This window comes from Pan paniscus, chromosome X, assembly GCF_029289425.2.
Source record: "Pan paniscus chromosome X, NHGRI_mPanPan1-v2.0_pri, whole genome shotgun sequence".
Classification (NCBI taxonomy): Eukaryota; Metazoa; Chordata; class Mammalia; order Primates; family Hominidae; genus Pan; species Pan paniscus.
The window spans coordinates 15,431,410-15,452,739 of NC_073272.2; the positions used below are offsets into that span (position 1 = coordinate 15,431,410).

The following is a 21,330-nucleotide window of genomic DNA, read 5'->3' on the forward strand; positions in this document are numbered from 1 at the left end:
AGTGGTACCTATGTCTATCTCAGTGGTCCTGAATAAAGTCTTCCTTACCATGCTTTAACAAGTGACAAGTGTCATTAAATAATTTTTTTTTTTTGAGACCAAGTCTTGCTCTGTCGCTAGGCTGGAGTGCAATGGCTCGATCTCAGCACACTGCAACCTCCGCCTCCCGGGTTCAAGCGATTCTCCTGCCTCAGCCTCCCAAGTAGCTGGGATTACAAGCACGTGCCACCACGCCTGGCTAATTTTTTGTATTTTTAGTAGAGACGGGGTTTCACCATGTTAGCCAGGATGGTCTCGATCTCCTGACCTCATGATCCGCCTGCCTCGACCTCCCAAAGTGCTGGGATTACAGGCGTGAGCCACCACGCCCAGCCAAATAATTTTTTCTTTAAAAAGGTATTATATAATCCTTAAACATTTTAGCCCTATAATAGACAGCAAGAAAAAAGTAACCCCTGACAGCTCTGAGCTGCCCCGGCAGTCACAGCTGGGCCTTGGTGCTGCGTGGAACATAAATACTTCACAGAACACCATCAGACGTGGCCACTCTTTGACCAGATGGATCAAGACAAAAACAAGACTCCTTTGTAATCACGTGGGAATGCTGAAAAAACGTAAACATTGTCCAAACCACAAAAATGACCAAACATCCCCTATCCCAGTTAATGAGTCACTGGTCTTGTCTCCCCTCCTTTTAGGTAAGATTTATTATGATACTTAATCATACAATCGCCCTCCTTCCTGCCAGCACCCAGTCCAGAGTATTGGATTGGATACTCTGTTTCCCTGAACCTTTCCCCAAATTACCTTGGGGTAAGGCATCAGCAAAGGAGGCTGTCACATTCGTTCAACCATCACTGTGCTTTTACTGGCCCTTTGCAGGCAAAGAATGAGAATATGCACAGATGAGAAGTCCAGGATGCACAAGACCACTCAATTAACATTTACTACTTTCATATCAACTGATGCATGCTAGGATGCTAAAAACACTTTTTGAATTAATTACTGCGTTAAATAGATTCACATTTATGTCTACAGTTATGTGAACATCTAGCTGAGCACTGTCTTGACTGTCCTGAGTAGAAGCAGAAAAGATAAGTTGTAAAGTACATCAACAAACTTTGCTGCTAAAAAACGAAAGTGCAGTTTCTTTCTCTCGGGCCCGGGGCGGGGCCATGGCTCCTCCTCTAGGAAGCCGCGCGAGCGCAGTCCCACGGCAGCCATTTCCCTAGCGCGCCTGCACTGGGTCCCAGGACCACGTGCGCCGGCCTGTGGGCTTGGATTGGCTGAGCCTTGACGTTGTCCCAGTCCGGGTGATCGGAAGTTCTCCGTGGGCACTGGGCAGCTGAAGGCTCCGGAACTGCGCCTGCGCTTTTCGGTGAGTCATGCTTCAGGTTTGCCAGGGCCTGTGTCCCGCAAAAAGGCGAGCCCTTATTCCCAGCGGAAGCCCACCCCGGCTCGCGGCAGCTTTCCGGTGCGCCCTGGGCGGCGTAGATCCGAAGGTGCTCGCACCCCCGCCCCTTCCTCTCTGACTGTCGAGGTCGCCAGAGTGGGCTGAACCCTCGGGACTGTCGCTGTTTGTGTGCTGGGTGCCGGGCCGTCATCCCAAGATGATTAGCGGCAGGCTTTGCATGTTGCTCGACCCCACCCACCGGAACTCGAACCCGGGCTAGACCGGGCAGTTGGGCTGGTCCCTTCCTCTCGCTGCGCCTTTACTAGGGGTCACCATTAAGGGAAATGGCCCTAGTGCAGTGCTGAGTGGCTGTTCAGTAACCGCTACACCGCTGCCAACATTTGGCATCGTTTCTCTCCATAGAGGGCGGGGCTCCCTGTGAAGCTGGGGAACTGTTAAGTGGGTTAGGGCTAGAAAGTTACAGTTTCTCTTTAGGCTTTAAAGAGATCTAAAGATCTGAACAGATCTAGGTTATTTTTGACTTGTTACAAACTTCTGGAAACATTGTTTCCAGACCTTTCCTCTCGTTCTTCTCAGGGTTTAGGCCATTTTTGTGCAGATGTGTGCACCTTGCTTACTATAATATTAGCTAATCTTTATAAGTTTTTATATGGATCCAATACCATATTTCGTGCCTACTTTTCCTGGCACTGTATACACTTTTTGGTATAGGTATGCACCTAAGCATTATCCATATTAGCATCAGTTCTAGAACCGTGGTGTCCCAATAATGATAGCCATTAGTTACATAAGGCTTGATCACTTGAAATGTGGCTAGTCCGAATTGAGATGTGCTGTAAGTGTAAGACACAGTGAATTTTCGAGAATTAGCATGAAAAAGAATGTAAAATATCTCAATTTGTTTGTATTAATCACATGTTGAAATGACTATTCTGGATACACTGGGTTAAATAAAATGTATAATTAATTTCACCAATTTTTATTTTTTAACATGACTACTGGAAAATTTTAAATCATATTTGTGGTTTACATGTTATATATATGTTGCACAGCCCTGCTCTAGAAAAGGGTCAACAAACTATGGCCTGCAGCCAAATCCAGCCTGCCTGTTTTTGTAAACAAGTGTTACCAGAGCAAGATCATGCCTATCCATTTATGTTATTTTCTGTATCTGCTGTTGCTGCTACAAGAGCAGCAGAGTTGAGTAGTCCATAGAGATTGTATGGCCTACAAAGCCTAAAATATATACCTTCTGATCTTTAACAGAAAAAGTGTGCTGACCCCCTGCTGTAGAACAATGCCTGGTTTGGTAGATATTTTTAAGCCTTTTAATTGTAGATTCACATCCTATTATTCACACTTACTGTGTGACAGCCATAGTTCAAAGCACTTTATCAAGACTTTCATTTAATTCTCATTAATCCTAGGATGTTGGATTTCTCCCATTTTGTAGATGAGGAAATTGAGGCACAGAATGGTCAAGAAACTTATCCAACTTGCTCAGCACCCCTCACTTCTGGGAACTGGACCTGCTTGACTTTCCTTATGCAAATGTTTTGACCCCTCAAACCCACTTCATTAGCCCACAGTAGGCACCATGGTTTTTTTGTTTGTTTGTTTGTTTGTTTTGTTTTTTTTAACAAGATTTATTTGAACTAGAATTTTTGAATGATTTTTTTGAACTAGAATCGAGATGGGCTTGGTCTCCTACGAAAGAAGCCAAGGGGCACTGGGCTTAGGTGCAATGAGTACAAGCAAGCTGGTGTGTAGTGAAAAGAAATGAAGCTCACAAGCAGAGAAGAGAGAGAGCATCCTGGATGCTCATTACTCATTTAACAACAACAAAAATGTGTTAAGTAATAGTAAGCACTGACTGGGTGTTTGCTAGGTGTGTATAGGTGAATAAAACATGTGGATCTTCTCTTATGGTCTTGTGGGGAAGGCAGTAAAAACGTTTTTTAAATGTGATTAACACCATGAAAAAAAACATGCAAATTATTTACTGTTTTTAGCAGGTTTCCTCACCTGTAAGATGAAAATAAGCCATTATCTGTATTTCAGGAGTGTTGTGAGGATTGAGATGACTGGAGTGTGTATGGCCTGGAGAGTTGCTCAATAAATATATGTTGCCTTCCACTGTGAAGAGGTAAGTGAGAGGGTGAATATCAGGAATTGTGTACATTATGACACTTAAAATATTACAGTTGTCATTTGTAATTTGTAGAGAAGGTTGTCAGCTGCATTGTACACAGTAGGTGTTTTAAATCTTTTCTGACTGAATGGGACTCATCTAGAAAAACCAGTCATAGAGTTGTCTGCATTCGGTCCAGGAGCAGAACCAGAGCTGTCTTTGGGGCTGATGGCAGCCTAACTGGCAGGTCCTGCTGGGGTGTGGAAGAGGGTTGTATGCCTGTGTGTGGTTTAAATCAGAGTCACCCTGGAGAGCTGAGCCAATATGCAGGCCCTACCCTCAGAGATCCTAATTCATCCTATCTGGAGTGAGGCCCTGCCATTGTTTGTTTTTGTTTTTTGTTGTTTAATTTCCCCAGAGGATTCTAATGTGCAGCCAGGCTTGAGAACCACTAATGGTGAGAGATCAGCCAGGCTTGGGATGCTGCTTGAGCAAAGGCACAGAGCCGTGCCCATCAGTGGTTGAGAGTAGTCAAGAGGGAGGCCTGCTAGGGCTCTTTTTGCCACTGGCCAAGGAGCTTTGGCTCCATCATGAAAGCAAGGGGAAACCTCTCAAGGGCTTTCAGCAGGAAAATGAGGGAATATCTTTCTGAGATCTGTACTAGAGGATGATCCCTCTAACAAAGTGCCAGACTCACAGTTGGGCCTTGTGAGTACCAGAAGTAGAGTGAAGGCAGTAAAGAAGCAAATTGTAGCTGTCCAGATGATGGCGAGCCCAGATAGGGTTTGGTACCATCCTGCGTGTGTTTCCCCTAGCAGCCAGTGTCTGTCCATGTTGAAATTCCACAGGTGTTGTAACTGGCCAGTTTCTTGCCAGTATTACTTCCACTAGGCTATCAGCTCCTTCAAGGCAGAGACTGTCTCTTTAGGCTCAGCATCTAGCACATACTCAATCCCTAATATATATTTATTGAATGAACTATGTAGAACTAAGCTGGACATATGCCTTACTTTGTCTTTTTATGGCAATTGTCAGAATTTTGTATTTCAATGGCTTCCACATTATACCCTCCTAGGGCAATAAATCCTTTATATCCACATGATGGTCCCACAGAGGACTAGAAAGTTTGACTGGATTTAAATCCTGTTAAAAATGTGGAAGGGAATGGAAAACAATACAGTGGGTCCTCAAAAAATTAAAAATAGAATTACCATATGATCCAGCAATTCCATTTTTGAGTATATACTCTGAAGAATTGAAAGCAGGGTCTCAAAGAGAGATTGGTATACCAGTGCTCACAGCAGTGTTATTCACAATGGCCAAAAGCCAGAAGCAACTCAAGTATCCGTTGACATTTGAATGGATAAACAAAATGTGTTATGTATAGACAATGGAATATTATTCATTCTTAAAAAGGAAGGAAGTTCTGACACATGCTACAACATGGATGAACCTTGAGGACATTATGCTAAGTGAAATAAGCCAGTCACAAAAAGAGAAATACTGTATGATTCCACTCACATGAAGTACCTAGAGTAGTCTCATCCATAGAGACAGAAAGTCGAGTGGTGATTGCCAGGGGCTGGAGGGAGGGAAGAATGAGGAGTTGTTTAATGGGTGCAGAGTTTTCAGTTTGGGAGGATGAAAAGAGTGCTGGACATAAGCATCTTGATGGCAGGGACTGTGTCTTTTCAAAAATCCATGGGCTCTGTTTTATAGCACTTGATATTAAATAATCACCACCGAACATACACAGGCTAAGAACACTGAAGTGTTTAGAGAGAGAATTCACGCAATCTTCCCAGACACCATATGACAAGTGACATAAAACATATTTACCTTTTAGTAATTCTACTTCTGTGAATTCACTTTAAGGAAACGAGAGATGTGGAGACCGCATATGTACGAATTTTCTTCAAACTTAGGAGAAACTGGAAGGCCCCAAATAGGAGAATGATTAAAAACTATCGCAAACTCCTAGGATGATCCAATAACATAACCATTTAAAAATCGTGTTTTTAGAGAATATTTAATGATGTGGAAAAATAGTCCTAAAGCTAAGTGAAAAAAAATCAAGATGCAAAACTATATGAAAGATTAAACAGAGTTATATAATCCAGCAGATTCAAGATAAATGAAAACATATGTCCATGCAAAAACTTGTACACAGGCCGGGTGTGGTGGCACATGCCTGTAATCCCAGCACTTTGGGAGGCCAAGGCAGGTGGATCACCTGAGGTCAGGAGTTCGAGACCAGCCTGGCCAACATGATGAAACCCTGTCTCTACTAAAAATACAAAAAGTAGCCGGGCGTGGTGGCACATGCCTGTAATCCTAGCTACTCAGGAGTCTGAGGCACGAGAATCACTTGAACCCAGGAGGTGTAGATTGCAGTGAGCCAAGATTGCACCACTGCACTCCAGCATGGGTGACACAGCGAGACTCCATCTCAAAAAAAAAAAAAAAACACACACACACTTGTACACAAATGTTCATAGCAGTATTATTCATAATAGCCAAAAATGGGAAATAATCAAAATGTCCATCAACTGATGAATGGATAAATAAAATGTGGTTTATCCACACAACAGAATATTATTCTGCCATGAAAAGGAATGAAGTACTGATACATGCTACAACATGGATGAACCTTGAAAACGTTATGCTGAATAGAAGAAGCCAGATACAAAAGACCACATACTGTATGATTTTATTCACATGAAATGTCCAGACAGCAAATCTATACAGACAGAAAAAAGATTAGTTGTTGACTTGGTGGGGTGGGACAGAAGGGCAGTGGAGTGAAGAAAGAGGAGTGGCTGCTAAAGTGCAGGGATTTTCTTGGGGGGTGGTGGCACAGATAAATCTTCTAAAGTTGATTTATTTGTGGTGATGGGTTACACAACTGTGAATATACTAAAAGCCACTGAATTATACACTTTAGGGGAATTGTATGGTATGTGAATTACATCTGAATAAAGGTGTTATTTAAAAATAGAATCTGATCCAAATTTTACTTAAGAATTACATATGAAAAGACTGAAGAGATACGCAAAATTTTAAAGAGGGGCATTTTCTGAATGGTGAGATTTTAGGTAATTTTCATTTGTTCTTTTACGCTTTTCTGTATTTTCTGTGATGAGCATGCATTGTTTTCATAATCAGAAAAGTTATTGGTCTAATATAATTTCATGATAAACTGTATACATTTAAGATATACATACTGAAAAATGGTATAGTGAGAAATGAATCAATCACCTTCTACCCACCTTCCCTCTGAAATGTGAATATCGTCTCTTAAGAGTGGCTATATCACCTGTGGCTTTGCATTCAGATAAGTATTCATAATTGCCTCAGAAATCGATTACTGCATCTCAAACAGGTGCATCTCCCCTCAAACTTTATCCCCAAATATGAAGAGTTAAGTACCCTTACATAACCAAGATTCTGAGTCCTACATTTTTAACCACCAGAGGGAGCTGGAATGTAGAAAACCTGGGGCAGTCAGTTTTGTTTTGTTTTAAAGTTAGTTTCACAAAGGGCCATCAATTCAGGATCTTATGTAATTTTCCTAATTATTGTGAACCAGCACTTAAAAGATAATTCTTTTTTGCCTTTTTAAAATTCCACTTTTAAAGACTGCATACAGTAAAAGAGGTCTTCCTAAGAATCAAACTCTCAATAAACAACAGGCAAGACAGCACAGAAAAATAAAAAATATTCACACCCTCTATTAGCGAACATTTCTCTCAGAATTGTCTGCTTCAGATCTTGAAGTCACGCAGTTGTGTCACAGTGATAAAGTTTCAAGCTATTCAATATACTTGAGCCCTCCCCGACTCGTTGAAAAGTTTCCTAACAAAGAAGAAACATTCAATGTGCCTGCATTCTATATGCATTACTATTGAAATCAGGATGGAGGTTTGCTAGGCATTGAGAAAGATGGTGAATAAGAGATGGGCCTACAGCGCCCAAAAGGAAGTTAAGCAATATTTGACTCAGGTCAGAATTTCTCAACTGAAGGTCTGAGTTTCAAGGTAATTCTTAAAGGGAATTGTAATTATAGCTTCGGGGTTTCAGTGGGGTGAAAGCAGCAATTTGTCTTACCAGCAAAATGAGTAAATCTATAGAAGTTAATGTATTTATGTATAAACAACCAAAAAGCACTTTGCTCTTCATTTTATATGTTCTTTTATTGACCTTTTCTTCATATTTCTTTAAAAAATTTTTAATTGTGATAAAATATACAAAACATAAAATTTACTGTGTTAAGCCCTTTTTTTTTTTTTTTGACAGAGTCTCGCTCTGTCGCCAGGTTGGAGTGCAGTGGCATGATCTCGGCTCACCGCAAACTCTGCCTCCCGGGTTCAAGCAATTCTCCTGCCTCAGCCTTCCGAGTAGCTGGGACTACAGGTATGCGCCACTACACCCAGCTAACTTTTTGTATTTTTGGTGGAGACAAGGTTTCACCATGTTGGCCAGGATGGACTCGATCTCTTGACCTCATGATCCACCCACCTTGGCCTCCCAAAGTGCTGGGATTGCAGGTGTGAGCCACCACGCCCAGCCTGTCTTAAGCCTTTTTAAGTATACAGTTCAGTAGTGTTATGTACATTCTCGTTCCAGAGGGGAGGTGGGTAGAAGGTGATTGATTCATTGCTCATACCATTTTTCAGTAGGTATATCTTAAGTGCATATAGTTTATCATGAAATTGCGTTAGACCAATAACTTTTCTGATTATGAAAGCAATACATGCTCATCACAGAAAATACAGAAGAGGAAAATAACAAATGAAAATTACCTAAAATCTTACCATTCAGAAAATGCCCCTCTTTAAAATTTTGTGTATCTCTTTTCAGTCTTTTCACATGTAATTCTTAAATAAAATTTGGATCAAATTCTATTTTTAAATAACACCTTTATTCAGATGTAATTCACGCACCATACAGTTCACCTAAAGTGTACAATTCAGTGTTTTTTAGTATACTCAGTTGTATAACCCATCACCACAAATAAATCTTGAGAAGATTTATGTGTGCCACCACCTCCCAAGAAAATCCCTGAACTTTATCAGCTGCTCCTCCTCCTTCACCCCACTGCCCTTCTGCCCTACCCTACCTAGTCAACAACTGATCTATTTTCTGTCTGTATAGATTTGCCTGTTTTGGACATTTCATGTAAATAAAATCATACAATATGTGGACTTTTCTGTCTGGCTGCTTCTGCTCAGCATAATGTTTTCAAGGTTCATCCATGTTGTAACTGTATCAATACTTCATTCCTTTTCATGGCAGAATAATATTCTGTTGTGTGGATAAATCACATTTTATTTATCCATTCATCAGTTGATGGACATTTCGATTATTTCCCATTTTTGGCTATTGTGAATAATACTGCTATGAACATTTGTATACAAGTTTTTGTGTGGACATATGTTTTCATTTCTCTTGGATCTGCTGGGTCATATGATAACTGGTTTATTCATTTATTTATTATTATTTTTTTTTAGACAGTCTTGCTGTGTTGCCCAGGCTGGAGTGCAGTGGCACGATCTTGGCTCACTGCAAACTCTGCCTCCCAGGTTCACGCCATTCTCCTGCTTCAGCCTCCCAAGTAGCTAGGACTACAGGTGCCCGCCACCACACCCGGCTAATTTTTTGTATTTTTAGTAGAGATGGGGTTTCACCATGTTAGCCAGGATGGTCTCGATCTCCTGACCTCGTGATCTGCCTGCCTCGGCCTCCCAAAGTGCTGGGATTACAGGGTGAGTCACCATGCCCGGCCCATATGTTAACTGTTTAATCTTTTATATAGTTTTACATCTTGATTGTTTTTCACCTAACTTTATGACCATTTTTCCATGTCATTAAATATTATCTAAATACATGATTTTTAAATGGTTATATTATTGTATCCTAGGAGTGTGCCATATTTTTAACCATTCTCCATTTAACCATTTGAGGGCCTTCCAATTTCTCCTTAGAAGAAAATTCTTACATATGCAGTCTCCACATCTCTCATTTCCTTAAAGTAAATTTATGGAAGTAGAATTACTAAAAGGTCATTATGTTTTATGTCACTTGTCATATGGTGTCTGGGAAGATTGCGTGAATTCTCTCTCTAAACACTTCAGTGTTTTTAGCCTGTGTATGTTCGGTGGTGATTATTTAATATCAAGTGCTATAAAACAGAGCCCATGGATTTTTGAAAAGACACAGTCCCTGCCATCAAGATGCTTATGTTCACATTTAGACCAGACAGATAAATATAGATCCAAGGGTATTATATAGACAAGATTATGTACATTATGTGGAGGGAAAAAATAGACTGCATAGATAAAAGTAAACATTTGCCTGCCTAGGATGAAATTCACACAGACATAATCATTGAGCAACTCTTTACACTTAAAAATTTTTTAAAAATTAACAAAACCAAAATGTAAGAACCAGTTAGTCTAAAGTCATAAATCATCTGGATCGTTGAGTCTGAACCTTTCCCTTGTTCAGAAGACTCCTAAGGCAGCACAGTGTAGCCTGTTGGCTTTTGGGACCCGCAGACATATCTCTAGCTGCTTTTCAACCTGTGCTGTCTCACATTTTCCTTAGATTGCTTGAGACATTAGCAAACCCTTTCTGTCTTGTTTCTCTTTTATTTTCAGAAGAGTACCACTTTAAAGATTATGAAATGAGCAAGTAGTTCAGTTATATAGCTGACTCTGGGGAAAAATTGTCTAGCACTGTTCAGCATTGCCGTATTGATGCTGACACCGGCATGATTTCATCTCCAACATGACCACCGGATTCCACCCAAATGGATTGACTAATCTAGAAAGATCATTGATTTGTAAAATTGGAGGTGGAAAAGCTATAGCAGATCCTCCGGCAAGCCTCTTAAGCAGATGTTATGTAGAGGCTCTGCAATACTGTTTGTTTGTTTTTCACTCTTAGGAATTAAACTCTTGAGAGTAAACCATACCACCTTAAAGATTCCATTTTCTAGCGTGTCGCATACATTTGTATTACATGACTCCTTCGGAAAACATTGCCTAGGTAACTGACAGAAAGTGCTATTTTAGTATCCAGAAGCTGCGACTAGCAACGGCAAACTTAAGAAAACTGAAACCTCTTTTTTCTTTGCAGCTGTAAAGATGTCTGACAAGAACCAGATAGCTGCCAGAGCTTCTCTTATTGAGCAACTGATGTCCAAAAGGAATTTTGAGGATCTTGGCAACCACCTTACTGAGCTAGAAACAATTTATGTGACTAAGGAGCATCTCCAGGAGACAGATGTGGTCAGAGCTGTGTACAGAGTCCTCAAAAACTGCCCCTCTGTGGCTTTGAAAAAGAAAGCCAAGTGTTTGCTATCAAAGTGGAAAGCTGTTTATAAACAGACTCACTCCAAAGCGAGGAACAGCCCTAAATTATTTCCTGTGAGGGATAATAAAGAAGAAAATTCAGGACCTTCTCATGACCCAAGTCAGAATGAGACACTGGGCATCTGCAGCTCGAATTCTCTGTCTTCCCAAGACGTTGCAAAACTCAGTGAAATGATTGTGCCTGAAAATAGAGCCACTCAATTGAAACCTAAGGAAGAGCATTTTGGGGATGGTGACCCTGAATCCACTGGCAAGAGATCGAGTGAGTTGCTGGATCCCACAACACCCATGAGAACTAAATGCATAGAGCTTCTTTATGCAGCTTTAACTAGTTCTTCCACAGATCAACCCAAAGCTGATTTGTGGCAAAACTTTGCAAGAGAAATTGAAGAGCATGTTTTTACCCTTTATTCAAAGAACATCAAAAAATATAAAACTTGCATCAGAAGCAAAGTTGCCAATTTGAAGAACCCCAGAAATTCTCATTTACAACAAAACTTGCTCTCTGGGACCACGTCTCCACGAGAATTTGCTGAAATGACTGTCATGGAGATGGCAAATAAGGAACTGAAGCAGTTGAGAGCCTCCTACACGGAATCTTGTATCCAGGAACATTACCTTCCCCAAGTAATTGATGGCACACAGACAAATAAAATAAAATGCAGACGCTGTGAAAAATACAATTGCAAAGTCACTGTAATTGACAGAGGAACACTTTTCCTTCCCAGCTGGGTGCGGAATTCAAACCCAGATGAACAAATGATGACTTATGTAATTTGTAACGAATGTGGGGAGCAGTGGTACCATAGCAAGTGGGTGTGCTTGTAACTGTAAATCAGTGTTCTCTTAACAGATAACCGGAGTGATACCTTTTATTTGTACAACCCTTTTGTGCTTTTAAAAATCTTATACACACTACTCTCTAAAACAGAAAAAGGAGGAAAGAAAGTCATTAGCTGAAGCTGCCACCACCATCCCTAAAAGTTACAGTTTGGGGAGAGGGAGTGGATGACTATTTATATTGTGCCTTGTGGCCATTTAGTACCTTACTGTAGACAGAGTGTGGGTGAGAACAGCCCAGCATAAACTGGGAGACTGTGGGAAATGCATTCCCAGGCCTCACACCATTGAATCCGAATCTGCATTTTGACAGCATCCCCAGGTAATCTTCCAGGATAGGATAGTTTGAGAAGTGCTACTTTAGCAATAGGCCTGTGGCTCTCAGCAGTGGCTGCATATTAAAATCATCTGGGAAGCTTTGAAAACCCACTGGTGCTGAGACCCCACCCTAGAACAATTCAGTTGGAACCTATGAGATGGGACCCAGGCATCAACATTTCTTTTTTCATTCCTCAAGTTATTTTAAGATGCAGTCAGAGTTGAGAACTACTCAGAAACAGGCTCTCATTTGATCCTTTTTACAGCTCTAAGACAAGAATGTTATTCCAGGCACTTCACGAATGAGGAAACAGGTCCACAGAGGTGTGGTGACATGTCCAAGTGACACAACCATAAATAGTACCAATTCTGACAGATCCCAGATTTTCTCCCTCCTGACTCACTGAGACTGGCTCAATATCGACTTCTGAGAAATGTATTCCTGGAGGTCGGGGACAAAATGAAGAATGTGTTTAAACTCCAACATTGAGTGACTAGATCTTCATTCTTTTCCCCTCTCTTTTCTCATTTATAGGTCTCCCTTCAACCACAAAAGTCACCCTGGAACTCATCCCGCAGTTAGAATTTTGTTTGGAGCCCTCTTGCTTAGTTGAAGGAGTTTCGTAGTTGTTTTTTGTTTTTGTTTTTGTTTTTGTTTTTCCCCCTGTGAACAGGTTTTTCGGGGGTATGTAAACTCTAGGATGTTTAGTTTCTGATGTCAGGAGTCTTCATGTTCTCAAGGACAAGTGTCCTTGAGATGGACATTAATGGTCATTAGTCTGTCAGAGGAAGCCCATCACTTTAGCCTTTGAATGTAGTAACAGACGTTTATCTAATAAATGAATTGAAGATAAAATTACCTCTTTGAGGCCTTTGCAAACAGTGTTTAACCAGTTTATATAATTGTTTGACTACAACACGCCTTCTATGTGATTATGGCTGATTTTTTTTCCTTAAAAAACTCATGGAATGTTCACCGTTTTATAGTTTTAAAAAGTTTACTTTGGCGGTCTCTACAAACCTACCATTTCACTTTCTCACCAGTTCTTTTCTCCTAACTCTCTTCCTTTGTTGGAGCTCTGAAGGCCTAACTGTGTGTACACTTTACCTGCCTGACAGAATTCTCCAAAACATGCATAAAAGTAAAATATGTTCGTATTTTCAAATAATTTGGAAGAGTCGGCTCAATGCCATCAAGTGTAAAATCTATTTTGATATACTTGCTCCCGTGTCTTCCCAGGGCTGCTTTTTGTGATGCAACATGTTTAGTCCTTAACTTGCAAGGTCATCTAAAACTCGAAGTTTCACAAAGTGTGGTTTCATATGACTTGGAATAATCTGAAAAACTATTCAGTGGTTACGAAAGAGCACAGCACATAAAAACCAAATTTGATTAGTTCAAGTCGGTGTTTATGTTTTGCTTTGGGGGTTTGTGTGTATGTGTGTAGTTTTTATTTATATTGGAATTTGGTAAACTAAATGTTCAGACAAATAAAAGTAATTAAAATGGAAATTTCCTTACTCTCCAAAATATAAAAACCTTCATGGTCTGGCCGGGTGCGGTGGCTCATGCTTGTAATCCCAGCATTTTGGGAGGCCGAGGCGGGCGGATTGCCTGAGGTCAGGAGTTCAAGACCAGCCTGGCCAATATGGTGAAACCCCGTCTCTACTAAAAATACAAAAATTAGCTGGGCATGATGGCGGGTGCCTGTAATCCCAGCTACTTGGGAGGCTGAGGCCGGAGAATCACTTGAACCCAGAAGGCAGAGGTTGCGGTGAGCCAAGATCACACCATTGCATTCCAGCCTGGGCAACGAGAGAAACTCCACCTCAAGCAAACAAACAAAAAAACCAATCTGCGTGGTCTTCCTCATTTCATTTCATCTTTATTCGTGAGTTTTGCAACTTGAGATAGGAAAATAGTAATCTGTGTGTTTTTCTTTTGGTTAATGAGACAGCATTACATTTTCTGCCTATAGGTAATTCTTTCACATCCTATGTCCTTTCCCCTAAAAGGAAAGGACTTTCTTTAAAATTGACTGCAGGGTAAAGATTTTTTTTTTTTTTTTTTTTTTTTTTTTTTAGACAGGTTCTCACTCTGTCATCAAGGCTGGAGTGCAGTGGCGCCATCTCAGCTCACTGCAGCCTCAACCTCCCGGGCTCAAGCAATCCTCCAACCTCAGCATCCCCACTCCCTTGAGTAGCTGGGACTGCAGGCACGTGCCACCATGCCCAGCTAATTTTTGTATTTTTTGTAGAGACAGGGTTTCATCATGTTGCCAGGCTGGTTTCAAACTCCTGGGCTCAAGCGATCCTCCCAAAGTGTTCGGCCTCCCAAAGTGCTGGTATTATAGGCATGAGTTACCGTGCCTGGCCAAGACTCTTTAATTTAAAATCACTTTTACAGAAACAGCAAATGGAAGACCCTGAGACAGGAGAGTGCCTGATACACTCAAGTTCCAGCAAGAGTCCACGGCAGCTAAGTCACAGTGAGCAAGGGGAACAAGGATGAGAGATGCAGTCAAAGAGGCCATCGTGAGGGCTCTTGTCGGTCGGCCATGGTAAGGATTTGGGAGGGTTTCTTAAAACATGATGGGAAACCACTGAAGCTAGGGAGTTTGTGGTGATGAGATTTAACACCCTTTAGGAAGGATCACTCTGGCTGTTATATTGAATTAGAAGAGAAGGAAGCAAGGATGCATGCAGGGACAACAGGTGACCCTTGGCAGTGATCCAAATGTCAAATAACTGGCTTCAAGCAAGAGTACACAGAGTCTGGGCTCCCCGAATCCTTATAGTCAGCAAAGTCCTTGACAACTTTGCAAATGGATATTTCATAAAATACACTAAATCCCAAATTCCCTACCCATGGCCCATAATAAACAATAATAGACAATGCAGAAATTCAGCATTGGACAAGTATATCCTATACTCGGGTTGCCATGGTTACTGGGAGTCCCTGCATAGGGCATAAACACCAGTTGTTATACCTGAATGCAGGAACGCTCTCTTGACTCTTGATGGATTTTCCCACATCACTCTCCTTTTGTCTGTGTTACTTTTCTGAGATAAAAAGTTGGATACAATTGGAGCTCTGTCTCTTCCCTGAGCACTTCCTGTGATGAGAGGCTCCTTTCATTCGCCACTACCATTCTAAATACCAGTCAGGAAGCCTGCAGCTGGCAGTGCTCCACTGCTTTGGCAAGGGCTGGGCCTTCATCTTCTGGGTCAGACTGCTTTGTTATTTATAACTTCCCAGTAAATGCAAAATATTTTACTAAAGTAGTTATTTTTGTATCTCTCAGATACTGTAAGTACCTAGGCTTTCAGAAGAGCCCCACAATCAGAAGGGAGACCAGATGACAACCTCATATAGTCCCATTTGCATTATTATTTAAAACTGGGATTCCTGGACAGACGTGGTAGCTCACATCTGTAATCCCAACACTTTGAGAGGCCAAGGTGGGAGGACCACTTGAGCCCAGGAGTTGGAGATCAGTCTGAACCCCGTCTCTACAAAAAATATAGAAATTAGCCAGGCGTGGTGGTGTGTGCCTGTAGTGTCAGCTACCCAGGAGACTGAGGTGGAAGGATCACCTGAGCCCAGGAGATTGAGGCTGCAGTGAGCCATGATTGCACCACTGCACTCCAGCCTGGGTGACAGAGACAGACCCCATCTAAAAAATAATAATAATAATAGATTTCCACAAATGTTAGCATGCATCATCAGAAATGCTCTGTGTTCATGATTGCACATTGCTTTCACTTTTCCAGGTGCCGGGAGCAAAGAGATGATTAAGACACCATCCCAGGCCTCAAGCCCCACGAAACGCAGGGGAAGCGCCATGCTATGCAGCCAGCAATCATTTTACCTTTTAAGAGCTCTGAGAGAGACACCCACTGGAAAGGGGTGCAGATGACCCCAGAGGATCAACTAACCCAGTGTGGGAGGGTCAGGGAAAGCTTCATAGAGGCCGTGACCCTTAGGGCAAATCTTGAGAGGAAGATGGCCAGGCAGAGGAAATGGGAAAGTCTGTTCCAGCACCATATTTGCTAGATTCTTGGCACTTTATGTATAGCATCTCCTTTAATCTTCACAACTACCCTGCTGCACAGCATTTTAGAGGTGAGGAAACTAAGGCTGAGAGAGATTAAGTTACTTGCCCAAGGGTACACAGAGACAAAGCCAGGACTAACTCATAACAAAGTGGGTAGGTTTTATTTGTTTATTTTGCATGTCAGATTGCTTCTAGAAATAACAGCAGGTTTCCTATTAATTCCAGGTGAGGTCCTGCTATTTTATAATTGTGGTTTGTTCTTTCAATGACAGGAGCATGTGGTGTATGGATCCCACCTTACCCCAGTACTGTGCACTCCTCCTGATGATGGAGAGATTGGGAGGGACCACCTGGCTAGGATTGCTGGCTCTTCTGACACCTTCTCGTGGCATCCATGTGGTTTATCCAGTTTTCTGAAAAGTAAGTAATTTTTAAAATACTGAAATTTGACAGTATAAGAACATGTTGCTTTTTAAGGGATATTTACATGTTTATATATTTTTATGAATTTGAAGACTATAAATATATAAATGCAGTTTCAGGTATCATTTCCTATAAAATATAGGGCCTTTCTTTTCTTTTCTTTTCTTTTTTTGAGACAGAGTCTCACTCTGTCACCCAGGCTGGAGTTCAGTGGCGCGATCTTGGCTCACTGCAACCTCTGCCTTCCAGGTTCAAGTGATTCTCGTGCTTCAGCCTTCCAAGTAGCTGGGATTACAGGCATGCACCACCATGCCTGGCTAATTTTTTGTATTGTTTTTAGTAGAGACGGGGGTTTCACCATGTTGCCCAGGCTGGTCTTGAACTCCTGGCCTCATGTGATCCACCTGCTTCAGCCTCCCAAAGTGCTGGCATTACAGATGTGAGCCACCATACCCCGCCAAATATAGGGCCTTTCTATCTTCATGTTCTGCCTGTATGATCTAGGAAAATAACAATCAATTATGAAAAAATAGTTATTTAGAATCCTTTGTTAAATTATTGTAAGTACCCTCCTGGACAGAGAGTCAAAAATAGAATTAAAATTAATTTGTTGGACATACTCTTGCTTTCTTTTAAAATGTAAATGAGATACAAATAGGGGTAGGTTCCAAGTAGTCATTAATCTTTTTCAAATGGTGGCAAATTTTTTTAAAAAATCTAAAACAACCATGGTAAAGTTACATATCCAATTAATAAGCAAGTTAAAACTTCACCCATTCAAAAACTTCTTTACTTTTTATTTTTGGAATATACCATATTCACTTTTGAAATGCAGGTAAACAGATACAGGTAGCTCCCCGGCAGCTACTTTTACAGCTTCAGAGTGATGTCGTAACTCACGAAATTCCCCTTTGTAGACTGAAACAAAAAATTCAGAAATTTCCAAGGTGCCGGTGAGGCCCTGAGTCATCTGGCTGGATTCCACCTAATGCGCCTATCTGTGAATGATTGAAGACAGAGCTGCAAAACCAGTTTCAGTTTGTTTTTTTTTCTCTAACCACAGCACACCCAGGCACTTGTCCAACAGTTTCCCATGTAGCTCTTCCCCATGGCGTGTGACTTCATGTGCGTGTCAGTTGGGAAGAGCTAAAAGTCAAAGTTCACCCATGTCTAGCAGAAAAGGACTTGAAGATTTTACATGCACTGTGTGTTGGTGTTTATGAGTCCACCAGGCCATCTTGTTTTGTCTTATCTTTTCAGACCGAGGATTTCTATTCCTTCAGTTTTGTTTTCTTTCAGCAGATGGGCTTTTGTCCCCCAGCTTTGTGAAATCTCACAAATTGCTCAGCAGAAAGTTTCCAAATGACTTAGTGGATTTTTATGAACATTTAAAAATGAGGCTGAATGCGGTGGCTCAGGTCTGTAATTCCAGCACTTTGGGAGGCTGAGGCGGGTGGATCATCTGAGGTCAGGAGTTTGAGACCAGCCTGATCAACATGGTGAAACCCTGTCTCTATTAAAAATACAAAAATTAGCTGGGCGTGGTGGTGCGCACCTGTAGTCCCAGCTACCTGGGAGGCTGAGGCACAAGAATTGCTTGAACCCGGGAGGCGGATGTTGCAGTGAGCTGAGATCGTGCCACTGCACTCCAGCCTGGGTGACAGAGGGAGACTCTGTCTCAAAACAAAAAGGACATGGGGGGTTCTTTTTGGGGGTGCTAAAAATGTTCTAAAATTGGTGGTGGTGATGGATGCACATGCTAAACATCACTGAATTGTACACTTTAAATGAGTGAATTGTATAGTATAAATAATATCAATAAAGCTGTTACCCAAAAAAATCAGATGAATGGAAGGAAGAAATTGGAGAGAGGGTCTCTATTGGATATTTATCTCAGTGAGTCATTCTGAACCTTAGTCCCAATTTATACGTGCTCGTAATGACAGTCTTTCTCAAAGGGGGCTTTCTGGAGGCCCCAGCCACATCACTGACAGATAAAGAGTGAGTCTCCCAATGCCTTCAAAGTTGTCAGGGCAGTTTCCTGGGCTCTAGCATTTGCGGTTCTGCATAAAACCTGCTTTCACACAGCTCACAGGGCTCAACGGGGATCCCAAATCATCGGTCCTTGTGTTTCTTCCCCATTTCTCAAGCCACAGATCTGAGCTGAACTATCAATGATATTAAACCCCTGGAAAATAAAAAATCCTCTAGAATCAACCCCAAACAGTTGACATTTTCGTTCCCAGTGAGAGTTATACTCAGAAAAGAATTGTAATAACCACAAATGAAATCAGCCCTGCACTCTCGCCCTTCATATTGAGGCCCTGGGATCAATGGCATCAGCATCACCTGGGAGCAAATACCAAAACAAGGGCCGCATCCCAGACCTACTGAATCCGAATCTACATTTTTCACCAAGTCCTCAGCAATCAACTGCATATTAACTGTCCACAGCAGCTGGCCCTATGAAGTCTGCCTTCCTGCTTATACCTTTGGATGAAATGCCTGAGATCCTAGCATGGAAACTAACATGGATCTCTCCAATTGCCTCGGTCACCAATGACCTCCACCCTCTACGTCACTAAATTCAGGGGACAGTTCTCAGCCTTGAATCCTATCTACAGCATTTGACATGCTTGCTTCCTTCTTGAGAACATTTTCATGTGGCTTGCAGTAGGTTACACTCTCATTGGTTTTCCCTGTCACTGGTCACTCTGTTTCAGTATCATTTGCTGGTTCATCTTTCCTGACTTTTTAACTGGAATGTCCTGGAATGTAATCCTTGGATCCCTTCTATCTACATTCACTCCTTTGGTGATCTTCTCTAGTTCCATGGCTTCCTGCATCATCTCCATGCTAAGGACCTCCCCGCTGTCTATCTTCAGGCTTGCATCTCCCCCTCAGAATTCCAGATCCAGAAACCTAGCAGTCAACTTGACAACTCTACTTGCATGTCTAGTGAGCATCTCAAACTTAACATGTTTAAAATCAAGCTTCCAATCTTCTCTCCAGCGCCTCCTTCTCCACTGAATGGCAACTCCATCCTTGTGTACCTTGAGCTAAAGAAACATGGAGTCATCATTAACTCCTCTCTTTCTTTCATATCATACTTCCAATCAGTTGGCAAATCATATTGGCTCTATTTCAAATATATATCCAGAAGCCCAACTTAAAAATGGGCAGGAGATTTGAATAGACGCTTCACCAAAGAAGAGCAAAGAAGATACAGGAGTGGCCAACGTGCACATGAAAAGATGCTCAACATGGTTAGTCCTTAGGGAAATGCAAATTAAACCCACCACGAGAAACCATTTCACACCCACTTGGATGGCCATAATTAGAAAAAAACAAAACAAAACACACACACACAGAAAATAACAAGTGTTGGTGAGGATGTGGAGAAATTAGAATTTTTGTACATTACTGGCAGGAATATAAAATGGTGCAGACACTTTGGGAAACAGTTTGGCAGTTTCTTTTTTTTGAGACGGAGTCTCGCTCTGTCGCCCAGGCTGGAGTGCAGTGGCGCGATCTCGGCTCACTGCAAGCTCTACCTCCCGGGTTCACGCCATTCTCCTGCCTCAGCCTCTCGAGTAGCTGGGACTACAGGCGCCCACACCACGCCCGGCTAATTTTTTTTGTATTTTTAGTAGAGACGGGGTTTCACCACGTTAGCCAGGATGGTCTCGATCTCCTGACCTCGTGATCCGCCTGCCTCAGCCTCCCAAACTGCTGGGATTACAGGCGTGAGCCACCGCGCCCAGCCTGGCAGTTTCTTAAGAAGTTAAGCATCATAGTAAACATAGGACTCGGTTAAAAATAAAAATAAAAGAAATTAAGCATAAATTTACCATACATCCCAGCAATTATACACCTTGGCGTGTACACAAGAGAAATGAACGCATACATTTACACGAAGACTCATCTGTGAGCATCCATAGCAGCACTATTCATAGTAGCCAAAAAGTGGAAACAACCCAAATGTCCATTAACTGGTGAATGGATCAAAAAGATATGGTATAGATATTCAAAGAAATACTATTCCATAATAAAAGGGAGTGAAGTAATGATACATGCTGTAGCACAGATGAACTTTGAAAGCATTTGCTAAATGTAAGAAGCCAATCACAAAAGACCACATATTGAATGACTCCACTTATGTGAAGTGTCTGGAATATACAAATCTACAGAGATGGAAAGTGGATTCACAGTTACCTGGGGCTGGTGGGAGAAAAGAGGAGTGACTACAGATGGGCACAAGGGACCTTATTGGAGTAATGGAAATGTTCTGAAATTGGATTGTGGTAATGGCTAAATAACTCTGTAAATCTGTTTAAAAATCATTGAATTGTGTACTTAAAACAAGTGAATTTTATCATATGTAAATTATACCTCAATAACACTGTTTAAAAATATCCAGAATATGACCACATATTATGTTCTCTACCATTGTCTTGTTCTAAGCCAGCATCATCCTCACCTGGCTGACTGTCACCTGGATGACCAATTGTCATACAGATACCACCTGCTAAGTGGTTGCCTGACTTCCACTCTTGTCTCCCAAGTACATCTCTAACACAACAGCTAGAGTGATCCTGGGGAATATGCAAATCAGATCAGGTTACCTCTCTGCTCAAAACTCTCTGTTGGCTCCTGTCTCCAAGAGAAAGACAAAGTTCTTATAGTGGTCTTTAAAGCTTCACTAATCTGGCCCCTCCTTGTTACCTTTCTGAGCTCCCTGCCTGCTATTAATACTTACCCCCTTGCTGG

The 21,330-nt window shown here is 41.6% G+C and overlaps 2 protein-coding genes across 7 annotated transcripts; one reads left to right on the forward strand and one right to left on the reverse strand.

Annotated features, from left to right (window-relative positions):
• Window positions 1-1,187: 1,187 nt before the first annotated feature.
• Window positions 1,188-1,981, reverse strand: LOC130541163 (uncharacterized). Its single transcript, XM_057301108.2, has one exon. The coding sequence runs from the start codon at window positions 1,602-1,604 to the stop codon at window positions 1,188-1,190; it is 417 nt and encodes a 138-aa protein (XP_057157091.1). The 5' UTR covers window positions 1,605-1,981.
• Window positions 1,312-15,054, forward strand: TCEANC (transcription elongation factor A N-terminal and central domain containing). Of its 6 annotated transcripts, XM_055106475.1 has the most exons (5): window positions 1,372-1,502; window positions 3,476-3,560; window positions 7,842-7,958; window positions 9,056-9,310; window positions 10,686-12,935. In XM_055106475.1, exon 5 carries the CDS (start codon window positions 10,694-10,696, stop codon window positions 11,747-11,749), a length of 1,056 nt encoding a protein of 351 aa, XP_054962450.1. In that variant the 5' UTR covers window positions 1,372-1,502; window positions 3,476-3,560; window positions 7,842-7,958; window positions 9,056-9,310; window positions 10,686-10,693; the 3' UTR covers window positions 11,750-12,935. The 6 variants fall into 6 exon arrangements, 5 of the variants coding, with proteins under 5 accessions (XP_008972203.1, XP_054962450.1, XP_034805888.1 ...); XM_008973955.5 differs by lacking the exon at window positions 9,056-9,310 and having other exon boundaries at window positions 1,312-1,378; XR_010111305.1 differs by lacking the exons at window positions 9,056-9,310; window positions 10,686-12,935 and adding an exon at window positions 14,487-15,054.
• The last annotated feature ends 6,276 nt before the right edge of the window (window positions 15,055-21,330 follow it).

What these genes read in the sequence shown, in the direction of transcription:
- LOC130541163 (XM_057301108.2), bottom strand. Translation starts at nt 1,604, where the DNA reads ATGACGGCCCGGCACCCAGCACACAAACAGCGACAGTCCCGAGGGTTC.
- TCEANC (XM_008973955.5), top strand. Translation starts at nt 7,877, where the DNA reads ATGATCTCGGCTCACCGCAAACTCTGCCTCCCGGGTTCAAGCAATTCT. An exon ending in CCGAGTAGCTGGGACTACAG is followed by an intron (nt 7,959 to 10,685) that starts GTATGCGCCACT and finishes TTTTCTTTGCAG; the next exon opens with CTGTAAAGATGTCTGACAAG.